General features: G+C 39.0%; 1 protein-coding gene across 1 annotated transcript in view; it reads left to right on the plus strand.

The window, feature by feature from the left end:
- Nucleotides 1-11821, plus strand: part of DNAJC9 (DnaJ heat shock protein family (Hsp40) member C9) — a 670462-nt gene extending 658641 nt beyond the window's left edge. The window contains exon 6 of the mRNA XM_044056088.1: nt 11010-11821. Coding sequence (XP_043912023.1) covers nt 11010-11132 — 123 coding nt within the window. The 3' untranslated portion in view covers nt 11133-11821. The remainder of the gene's footprint in view (nt 1-11009) is intronic.
- The last annotated feature ends 837 nt before the right edge of the window (nt 11822-12658 follow it).

Here is a 12658-nt window from a genome sequence, read left to right on the forward strand (position 1 = left end):
ACAGAGGTTCCTACAGGGGACGACAATGGCAACCAGGAAACCAAAGAAGTGACACAGGGGCTTCTCCTGCCCCACAGGGACAATCCCAATGACTTTCCTCTACTTCCGCTTACCAAAGAGCAAACAGAAGCTCCCTTGGGCGGAAAATTATCTCTGTTTTCAGACAATTGGCACAGATTGACAAAGGACAAATGGATTTTGGATATTATAGACCAAGGCTACAGGTTCCACTTTCATACCTTACCAAGGAAACAAGGCATGCCAAACCTACCGCAAAATCAGAGGGCAGAGGCTTTCAAGCAAATTTCTCTGCTTGCTCAGATCAGTGCAATAGAAAAAGTTCCACAACAAGAACAAGGCCAGGGGTTTTACTCAAGACTGTTCCTTGTTCCAAGAAAAGAAACACAATTGAGACCAATACTGGATTTGTCCGCATTAAACACCTTTCTCATAGTACCAAAGTTCAAAATGCTGACCTTACAGCAACTCCTTCCCATGCTGGGCAAGGGGTCTTGGCTGATTACTCTGGACCTTAAGGAGGCATACCTGCATGTCCCTATCGGACACAGCTGCAGAAGATACCTCAGATTTCTTGCAGGGCCAGAGCATTATCAATTCTCAGCATTGCCATTTGGCTTATCTACTGCGCCCAGAGTGTTTACAAAATGCCTGGCTTCAGTAATTGCTCATTGCAGGGTCCAGGGGATTCAAATTTACCCGTACCTGGACGACTGCCTCATACAAGCGGACGACAAACTGATTTTGACAAAAAAACTTGGATTATGTCATTCAATTGCTACAAGCTCTGGGATACACAGTCAACTTCCAAAAGTCAAGACTGCAGCCATCCCAGCAGATTACTTTCTTAGGAGCCAATCTAGACACAACCTCTCAAATGGCTTACCTGACAGAAGACAAGCAAAAGAAGTTAACTCATTATTTCAAAGGTTTGGCAAAGCTCACCCAGATGACTGCAAGGAGATTCCTACAGGCCCTGGGTTACATGGCATCATGCATTCTCCTGGTTCCGTTAGCAAGACTACACATGAGAAAACTTCAATGGTACCTAAAAAGTTTATGGTCTCAATCATAAGACCGCCATTCCGCTTATTCCATGCCTACAAAAGGAATTCCTATGGTGGGCCTCAGTAAGCCAGGCAAACACAGGTATGTCATTCAAAAAAACCACAAATAACACAAACAATGACCACAGACGCCTCAGACCTTGGATGGGGGGCGCACATGGAGTGCAGATGTATTCATGGACAATGGTCTCCAAAGGAAACACATCTGCATATCAACCAAAAAGAAATGCTGGCAGTCATGCATGCCATTGAGGCCTTTCGACAACAACTTCAGCAAGGCCACCTGCTAATACGGACAGACAACACCACTGTCATGTGGTACATAAACAAGCAGGGGGGCACCCATTCTTACCCCCTTTGCAGACTGACAATGAATCTTTGGGAAAAATCGCTGAGCCTAAACATACAGTTGCAATCCCAGTTTGTTCCAGGCAAAGACAATGTGCTGGCGGACAGCCTAAGCAGGAATTTCCTTGACCCCCACGAGTGGAGGTTACATCCTGGAATCTTCATAAGGCTCACCTCGACATGGGACAGGCCAGAAGTAGACCTATTTGCCTCCCACCTCAATCATCTGCTACAAAAGTTCTGTTCAAGGACATATCATCCACAAGCATGGAAAACAGATGCTCTCTCATTCAACTGGAACTTCCTAAAGATTTATGCATTCCCACCTCTGCCACTGATGACCACAGTACTACTAAAGATCAAAGCAGAGAAGCCAAAAAAGATCTTAATAGCTCCAGACTGGCCAAGACAACACTGGTACCCACTACTACGGAGCATATGCCACAACAAAAAATGGGCCCTTCCCCAATGGCCCCATCTTTTGACTCAAAACAACTTCAAGACAGTACATCCCAACATTCAGACGCTCCAGCTAACAGCTTGGGAGATTCCATAAATAACCTCAATCTATCTCTCTCCAAGGAAGTTCAGATGATATTAACAGAGGCCCGCAGACCATCCACCAGAAAGGTTTATTCAGCAAAATGGAAGAGATTCTGCATTTGGAATACCAGCAAGGGTCATGATGCATCATTATTGAACATCCCACTCATCCTGGAATACTTGGCAGATATGCTACAGAATGGACTCTCATATTCTTCTATAAAAATACATGCTTCAGCTATTTCAGCTAGATACAACACTGATCCACCTGTGTTCTCACATCCTTTGTTAAGGCAATTTCTTAGAGGAATCAAGAGTATTAAGCCACCAAGAAAGGCCCCAGTTCCAGCTTGGGACCTCAACTTTGTCCTAGAAAAACTGACTCTACCCCCCTTTGAGCCAGCAGCTTCTGTGGACTTACAATTTCTCTCATGGAAGACAGCTTTCCTGTTGGCAATCACCTCAGCAAGAAGGGTTTCGGAATTACAGGCCCTAATGGCAATACCACCGTTCATTACCTTTCATAGAGACAGGGTCTCGTTACGAACCAACCCTAGCTTTCTGCCAAAAGTGGTATCTAGGGTTTCTTTGAATCAAGCAATTCACCTGCCTACTTTCTTTCCCAATCCTGAGAACAAAGGGGAAAGACTGTTGCATACCTTGGACATTCACAGACAACTTCGCTACTACCTGGACAGAACCAAGGCCAATAGGAAGTCTGATCAGCTTTTTGTAGCTTACGCCCCTGGAGTACAAGGGAAAGCAATTTCCAAACAGACTATTTCAAAATGGATTGGACATTGCATCAGATTGTTATTCCTTCCATGGAAAGAGTGTACCAGCCAATATCAGATCACACTCTACCAGAGCTACAGCCACCTCTACAGCATTCTTAAGAGGGGTGCCTACAAAAGACATTCTAGAAGCTGCTACATGGAGCTCCGTGCATACATTCTCCAAACACTACAACCTTCCTTTATATTCCAGATCCAGAGCAGGCTTTGCTTCGGCAGTCCTGCAGGGATTGATAGCTACACCATCCTTTTCTTAGTGCTTCCACCTCCCCCATCTAAGCTATGGTATTCAACCCATATGTTATGACTGCAGTTGCATTCTTGAAGGACATAGTACAGTTTTGTACCTACCATAAATGTAGATGTCCGATAGATATGCAACTGCAGTCGGGTTTTCCCTCCCTCCTTCCCCTCTATTCCTTGGGTCCACTCCTCTCCCTGTTATCCTAGCTGGGGATATCTGTTATGGTGTATCTGTTTATTGCTTATTTATTTGTCTGGAAACCTGTTTTGTCTTCCAAATTGATTACAGCCTTCCTTGGAGGGCACCTGGCATCTGAGGCAAGAAACACTGAAGAAGATGGCGTCGGCTGATCCTTATGTACTCCTGCCGCTGTGACGTCGGAGAGAAATGCGACATCAGCCGACGTCGGACCCAGACTTTGGAATCCGGCCGACCGAGGGCTGCCTGAGGCAGGACAACCCATATGTTATGACTGCAGTTGCATATCTATCGGACATCTACATTTATGGTAGGTACAAAACTGTACTATTTCAGACTTCATTCCATCCATCCAAGATGAAAATGCATACATTTCTGACTTCATCCCATCCATTCAAGATCAATAGGAAATTTTACTAAGATTCCGCCATGTCTCTTCAGATATTTATCATTCATCACTAATGATCTCGTTAGCTCATGGTCGATCTGCATCTCTTCAAGACAGGTTTCAACGGTGTAACACTATTCAACCCCGGATGTTGAACCGCTCTAAGGTTTATTATCCATTTGGTTTCCCTAAGTTCAGTTATGTTCTCAATATCCCCTTTTTTGGGCCAATATGTATGGTCTCTATAGCTTTATATGAAAACAAGTGAACTTTATGCTGACTGACATGATTAGCTAGGGCATTATGAACATCTTGGTTCACAATGTCCCTTTGATGCCTCTGTATGCGTTTCTTAAGCATTTGGTTAGTTTTGCCTACATAAAATGACTGGCATGATCTACATGTAGCCAGATATAAACAACATTGCTTGTAGTACAGGTTGCTTTGACATCAAATGTATAAAGTCTCTTCGTTCTTGGATGCTCAAACTTGTTGCTACTATCTGTCAGAGTACAAATATTGCATTTGCCACACATGAAAGTCCCCTTCTGTCCTTGAATCCGTTTCGTCTTTTGTGTATTTGTGCACAATAATCTTTTTAGATTCCTCTTGTTTTTATAGCAGAAACGTGGTCTTTCTCCCACTATATCTTTCAGCTGGGAATCTTGCGTTAAAATAGGCCAAAAATGTTGAGTTATTTGGTGAATTTGATAGTTATCCGTGCTATATGTTAAAGCAAAACCTGGTCAGTGTATCTTTATCCTTCTTCCTATCTTCATTTTCCTGCGTTGGTAACCTCAAGTCTTTCCCCTTATAGTCTCTTTCTTTCAAATTTTCCTGTAAAAGACTCACCTCTCTATTACGTGTGTCCTCTCAGTTACAACATTTATGAATCCTATTTGTTTCATTTCTCATGATGTTTCTGGAAATATGTCTAGGATGCATACTGCTTTTCAGCAGGTAATGGTTACGCCAGGTACTTTTCCTGTGTAGTTCGATTTCTAGTTCTCCTATTTCATTGAGTGTAACATTAACATCCAAAAAACTTACTGTGTGTTTAGAATAGTTAGAGCTAAAAATCAAGAATGAGGTGGTTGTATTCAAATAATTATGGAAGAGTTGAAATTGCTCTGTACTTCCTTTCCATAGTATGAACAAGTCATCTACAAAACGCCCATAGTACAGAATGTTCTCAAACCATGGGTTGTCAGTATTTAAAACAAATTCCAACTCCCATTGAACTAGAACTAGGTTCGAATACCTATTGGCACAGGGGGTGCCCATGGCACCCCCCCCCCATTTCTGTAAATAGTTTTGCTCACCAAATAAGAAAAAGTTATTCTCCAGAATCAACTCAAGTAGGTCACAAAAAGTTTGAGTCTGTAATGCATTCTTCCTTGCAGATATTACTATTCTTATTGAATTTATACTTGCTTCATTCGGTATGGTAGTAAAAAGACTATTGATATCTAATGTGGTAAGAAGAAGGCTAGATTTATACATTATTGCTTCCATCACTGGATGCATTTTATGAAGAAAGTCATCTGTATATCTTAATACTGTACCATGATTCTTTAAAATTTCTTTCAGTTCTCTTTCTACAAATAGACATATTTTCTGTAATCCAACCTTGGCCGGAAACAATAGGACGTAATGGTGGATCTTGAAGCTTTTTGTGTATCTTCGGTAAGCCATTAATACTGGGAACTGTAGGATTGGTGACATCTAGGAAGTTAAATAGATCTAAGTCAATTTGCCTTTGTAAAACCATGTCATGTAGATATGATCTAACTTTATGTATAGCTCGATTGACATCCAAAGGTGTAACTGCAGTATAAGTTTTCGAATCCTTCCATTTTACTGAAATACCATGTGGAATCCATAACTACTATAGCTCCACCTTTGTCTGCTGGTTTCAGTATAATTCTGTTGTAAATGCTGAATAGCTTCTTCCTCTTCTGAGGTTATGTTACTGAAATGTTTGGTACGGGGATCCGACCTCAATTTCTCTACTTCATTGGTACATAATCTTGTAAATAACTCAACTGCTGGGTGGCTAACTGGTACAAATGTGCTAGGTTTTGTTGGTTTCTTGTTGAGCTCCTGTTTATTACCAAATATATTCTTCAATGTAACATTTCGACCAAAACATTTTAGATCAATGACAAATTCACTTAAATCAGATCTGAAAGAGGGAATAAAAGTCAAACCTTTTTGCAATATCGACTGTTCAGCTGCTGTTAAAACACAACTGGATATATTCACCACCAACGATTTGTTCACATCAGGGTTTTTTTCCTCTTCCGGTCTTGACTTCGTGATCTGTTGCTTGTATAATAATTCTGCTTCAGAAAAATTGGCAAAGTAGTGGTGACTGGTAAGTGGGCACCCTTTAATTTAGGTATAGCCCCTGAAGTAGATGTTTCAGTAGTGTTAGTTAAAATGTTGTCAGAACCTGAAGTTCCTGCTGTGCTGAGTTTCTGAACTTCACTTTCAATATGTGAATTATCCACAAAGTTAATATTGCGTGTCTCCAGATTTACTTTTCCATTACTAAAATTACTGTTACTAAACGTTGGAACATGTTGTCTCTGTCCAACTAATTGTTCCTCCCTTGGCCATTCGAAGATACGTCCATGCTTGAAATCCAATACATCTCTATTCAGTTTTTTAATTTTCTGTTCTTTTATTTTAGTCTCATAGATATTCAAATTAAACTGTAACGTTTCCTATCTATTTATATGATAAGGAGTTAAATTTACCTTTTCTAGTTCTGTTTGTCTTGTATCTGTTGAACAGTCTTCTCTTCTTGTGGTTTAAAATATTCTAACAGAAGTTTGATGTACCTGAAGCTGGTTTCAAGATTAATCACCTGCCAGCTTGCTAATAATGAAGGATGCGGATTCCCATAACTAGGCATGCATTTGACCCGCATGCCTCTAGGTATAACTTTGTGATGCTGCCTCTAGGTATAACTTTGTGATGCAGATATGCTTCTAAATGGTACCGCTGCCAAGTAAGTCTTTTCAGTTTATATGCAGCAGTTTCAACATCCCTAAGTATGGTTTCAAACCTGGAACTATCAGCATTTTCCTTAGGATTACTTCCAACGCTAGCTTCATTCAAATCAAAATGTAAGCTCAGTAGTGGATTCAAATTGTCTGCATTTTCCATATTCGTTCCTTGGAGAAAATCCAAAACAGCAGCATTTGTCTTACTCCTTGAGTCCGCTAGATTTGTTAGCCGTGTGCAGAGGGAAATATAAGTAGCAAAAAAATGAAGAGATATTCCCTTTTGCTGCGGTGAACTGTCCAATAAATAATCCACAAACCAAAAGACAGCTGGTTCACCCAGGCTAACACTGTGCTGAAAAGCAAATAAACTCTGTGAAATACAGTAATAAAAGTTCTGTTAAAATCCAGAATTTAATGAAAAGAATGAAATAAAACAAAATAAGAACAAAAATAATAAAAATTAAGTCTCTTGTCCAACAATAAGCGCTTTTGAATAGTTCTTCAGATCGTATAATCAAATGGGACATTCATCTGTATATATAAGCCAGTCAAAATTATTCACCCAATGAGAATATCAGCACCAAGGTTCCAGCCAATCCATGTTTGGATTTCTCCATCTGATTTGCATAAACCGGGTTAACAATCCCTTTTTCTAAATGGATGCCTCACACAGCTTGTTAATGTTCAGTACTAATGAAATATGCAAATTAGGAGATGTTGGTAACCAATAGCACTTCCAAAAGAAGTAACAGATGAAGCAGCTAGCTTTCATGCATACTTAGAAGCATGCCTCACACTAATGTATTGGAGTCAGAATATGCAAAATAGGTGAACTAAACAGCCAATAGTGGTTTCCAAAAAAACAGCAAAAGACAAATCTGCTAGCCTTCATGTATACTTATTGAAAAACTTGTCAAATAATCCCAAAAGCAGTTCTTTACATATTTCCAATATTCAATAAAGGAAAAATGGCACAAACAATAAATGGATGATCTAAGTAGCCAATGGTGGCTTCCAAGGAGCGGCAAAAAAACAAATCTGCTGACTTTCATAAATTCCTATTATGAAACTTCTTTTCTTTAATCTAATTAACCCAAAAGACGTTTTTCACATATCTCTGATGTCCAGTGATCATGGATGGAATGAAGTCTGAAATTTGCATACATTGCTATAGTGAAATAACATACTTGTTATTTTGTTTTATAAGAGCATTTATATCCTAACGGAAGTTTGATTAAGTTCAATTGTGTTAGTGTCAAGATTAGACGATTTGATGCTGTCGACATATGCTATTTGTAGTTTAATATGCCCATATCTTTCCTGCTCTGGTTTCATTAATACAAAACTGGACAATATGATAAACATCTGAACAGAGAGATGGTGGAATTCTAGTAAAAGTTCCCTGTTGATCTTGAATGGATGGGATGAAGTCAGAAACTTATATATACTGACTTTGGATGGATGAAATGAAGTCTGAAATTTGCGTCCATTGCTAGAGTGAAATAACATACCTATACACTTCTCAGGAAAAACTTATAGGCAGTCACCATGTGAATTTATCGAGGTACAAATGTGGCCATGCAAGACATGGAGCCTTGACATTTATTGTCACTTTGTCCTGCTATATTCCTGTCTTGAGAAATGAAATTTTAGTAATAACATGGCCTATTTTTTATTGATAGTGATGCATACTACTATATATATATTTTTTGCCATCCCCATTACTGGACATCAGAGATATGTGAAAAACTTCTTTTGGGTTAATTAGATTAAAGAAAAGAAGTTTCATAATAGAAATTTATGAAAGTCAGCAGATTTGTTTTTTGCCGCTCCTTGGAAGCCACCATTGGCTACTTAGATCATCCATTTATTGTTTGTGCCATTTTTCCTTTATTGAATATTGGAAATATGTAAATAACTGCTTTTGAGATTATTTGACAAGTTTTTCAATAAGAATACATGAAGGCTAGCAGATTTGTCTTTTGCTGTTTTTTGGAAGCCACTATTGGCCATTTAGTTTACCTATTTTGCATATTCTGACTCCAGTACATTAGTGTGAGGCATGCTTCTAAGTATGCATGAAAGCTAGCTGCTTCATCTGTTACTTCTTTTGGAAGTGCTATTGGTTACTAACATCACCTACTTTGCATATTTCATTAGTACTGAACATTAGCAAGCTGTGTGAGGCATCCATTTAGAAAAAGGGATTGTTAACCCGGTTTATGCAAATCAAATGGAGAAATCCAAACATGGATTGGCTGGAACCTTGGTGTTGATATTCTCACTGGGTGAGTAATTTTGAATGGCTTGTATATACAGATGAATGTCCCATTTGATTATACGATTTGAAGAAGAACTATTCGAAAGCGCTTATTGTTGGACAGGGGACTTAATTTTTATTATTTTTGTTTTATTTCATTCTTTTCATTAAATTCTGGATTTTAACAGAACTTTTATTACTGGATTGCACAGACAGTTTATTTGCTTTTCAGCACAGTGTTAGCCTGGGTGAACCAGCTGTCTTTTGGTTTGTGTAAGGAAATTAAGGTATTTAGGTCCAGTTTTCCCATGACAATCCCCAAAAGCACAAAATCCTGCCTCTCCCATACACTTACTGTATACAAAAATGTAGAATATGTCAGTAAGAAAGTTGATTTTTTTTACACAGTTTTTGACACAAACATTACATACCTAAAATTCTTTCAGTTGTATACCATAACAAAAAAGCAGTTATTGGCGTAAAAATAGCATATTCACAGAAAAAGTTTTTCCACAGATAATTGTAGTGGAATGTTTCACCAGAAGGATACTTATCTGCTCAGCCTCGAAAGATTCCTAGCCAGCCATCAGTTTTGCGAAGAATTGGGGGGGGGGGGGTGATTTTTGCACCCAGACTACCTTTTTATTTGGCTAAGCTTTGAAAGCTGTGGTGATTCATGTCATTAGTGTAGTCAAGGATATAACCCAAATATCTTGGGCTACTGCAACAGTGCTCTAATGTTGGATGGCTGAAGCCACTAGAAAAATCAGCTTGTTTTCCTCTAAACATCCTAGGATTGACGGTGAAAAAAGTTTCCAAATGGCTATGACTTTTCATAATCTGTTATGAGTCTTAAGAAAGACCAGTGCAGGAAAGAGTCGGGCCCTGTTCTTCAAAGTGATACATCAAAGGGATTGATGTCCACAAAATTGTAGGGGTAGCGACCTGGCCTACTGTCTACAGCTTTGTGAAACATTACAGACTGGATGTAATTTCCAGGGCAAGAGTTGTGTTTACCTTTGCTTTCCTAAAAGTCATTCTATAGGCCTCATCCAATCAGAAAGCCAATTACCCTTCTTGTGAGGGAGAGCTTTAGGAAAATTCCTTATTGTAATGACTGCAGCAATGATCTACATGAAGAAGAAAGTAAGTTGTGTTAGCAACTTACAATAATAGTAGACATTTGATTGTGATTATTCCAGTTCTAGTTCCGTCCCTTCATCCACTGTACTGCATGGAGCATTCACGGGATGAGGTGGAGACCCACTTTCTCTTCTTCCTCATCCTCATTTCCTTGTTCATGTCTATTGGGCGGGTTTAGATTCTCTAAAATAACAGACTAAATCCATATGGCAGGTTTTGTTTTAGCTGTAACTTTGACTCAGCTTGTCCTATTAGTGAGCAAGAAAGAACTAAAGATGGCATGAGTGGATGTTGCCTCTATACTAGGTACATGACTATGCCTGAGATGAAGTGACATTAACCCGGCCATAGGGGAAGGCTGCCCAGCTCTGAAAATCAGGGTAGGTATTGCACTTGGCCAGTATCTGAGATCTGTATTGTAATAACAGCAACATTGACCACACTTAAGTTTGTTTGTGTCTTTCGGCTTTTCCCAGTTAGGGGTCGCTACAGCAGAACTCCAGTCCGCTAATGATTGGCAGTTGATTTTTACATACCGGCTTGCCAGGCCTGACGCCCAGCCTTCAACGAAGGTACGCCATTCACGCATGTCTCCACGCAGAAGACGCTCTAGCTGAGAATCGAACCGGACAGCGTCTTACTGTGAGGCGACAAGACTTAAGTATCTACTATTATGTTACATTGCCTAGACAGGCATGCTTTGTCTTGACTCAGATTGTGAGTGGGAGCATGAAATTTGGTTTACCTCTTTTTCACTTAAGACAGAAACCATATTCTTCACAGAAAACCATTCTGGTTACATCAAGGTAAACGTCACAGATGTTACCGTTTTTACGCCAGCAGTAAAAGAGATGGTCTGTTCCATTGTAACCTCAGTTTTTATCAGGCCTAGCACCTTGAACTCTTAGATTATATATGAATTGAAATGCATTATAAATGATGAAACTTATACATTCAGAATTCGTTTTCATTATTTTTTGTGATCATTACAGAAAAGGCAAGAAGATCGTGCAAAAACGGCTGACAGTTTTCTGGCTGCCATGGAAGCAAAGTACTGTAAACCTCCTACCAAAGCAGGGAAGAAGGCTGGTGTTTCAAAGAAAGGAAAGAAGTGATGTGCACTGTTTTTCTCTCCATTACCTGGATAAGTTAATCTCACTTACTCCTTCCAAGAAGTTGTGTCAGTCTGAGTTTACAGGAAGCTTGTTAAAAAGTACATACTGATATACAGACGTATTTATAACTGTTGCCTTACATCACTTCTACATACCTAATTAAGCTAAGATCAACTGGGAAATGAGAATCTCAGTGTGCTGCAGTTTGTTTTTGAGAAGTCAGGTTGCAAATACAGATGGACATCCCTAGTATTTTTTTTTTTTAGCACTGGCTGTTTTTAAGTTGTTCCTTTTGTTTTCCTTCAGTGTTCACATTTCAGTAGTTGTGACTCATTATGAGGTAGTAATAACAGTAGGGTGTCAGAAAAGTTTGATGCTAGAGAATCTGTTGTGTTTATACTGGTGGACGTTTTCTGTGACTTTTATTTGCTACTGGTATCACATGCATTCACTCTGTTTATTGTGGGTATGTGACCCCTTGGTGGCAATTTAATACTAATCTGGGGCCATTTTTGCCCCTTTGCACTTTTGTTACATTTTATTGTGATTATGAAAGATACCATTGAGAAGACATTAGTTAAATTTTATTTGATTTTTATATTACAGAATTTCTGTCAAAGTGTGAGAAATTATACTTTTTGTATAATGTATATTATACCTCAATAAAGAATATTTGATGCATTTTGCAATCTTTTGTATCATAGTTGTATTGACTTACGTCTGTTTTTCGGGAGTGTCAGAAAGATGAAAATAAAAGTAGTAGTTCTGTATTACTGTTAGTAAAAAAAAATGTTGCTTCCGTAAACCATTAGTAGATCTCTGTCCTTTATAGACATCATAGAACTCTGTTAAGCATGGGACTTTAACTGTAGAATTATGCAATAAAGATTCAAAATACTGATTCTTAACATTTTAAATTATGCTGCTTCACATTTCAGGAAGAATGTTTGGCTTCCTGTTCTATACATTTTCATTTGGGTACAGTAGCAGTGACAGTCTCATGGGGTCAGTCTAGGAGTCTGCTTCGACTATCAAGAGATAGGGATGCCAGCACTATTACTAAGTTGTACTCATGCGTAGTACTGCTGTTTGGGACCAAACTTGGCACATCCACATTCATACATTATCATCATAAATCAGAAACTTGAAAGGAGAGGTCTTTCTGTTTTCAAATTGGCAACAGTTGTATGAGGTTTAAACATTTGATCAGATTTCAGTTTTCACTCAGTCCTCAACTAATGGGTTTGGATCTCAACTTCGGATCCAGCTCTGTCGTTACACTAGCTTGTAGCCGCCAAGAAACCCAAAATCTTAACATCTCTAAGATCTCATTTGCTGCCTTCACTTCAAGACGTAGGTCACCTTCAGCTCTCTCGAGTTAGAGTGGGAGATGTCTTTTTCCATATAGTTTCCCTTTCTCAAATAATTTTAATATATTTTCTTCTACATCTCTGTACTTCTAAACTCCTTTAGTACACTTATTAGTGTATTTTCCTTCCTATCAGTTTTCATAGGCCTAGTTTCCT

This window comes from Protopterus annectens, chromosome 14.part0 (genome assembly GCF_019279795.1).
Source record: "Protopterus annectens isolate FY-2018-M chromosome 14.part0, PAN1.0, whole genome shotgun sequence".
Taxonomy (NCBI): Eukaryota; Metazoa; Chordata; order Ceratodontiformes; family Protopteridae; genus Protopterus; species Protopterus annectens.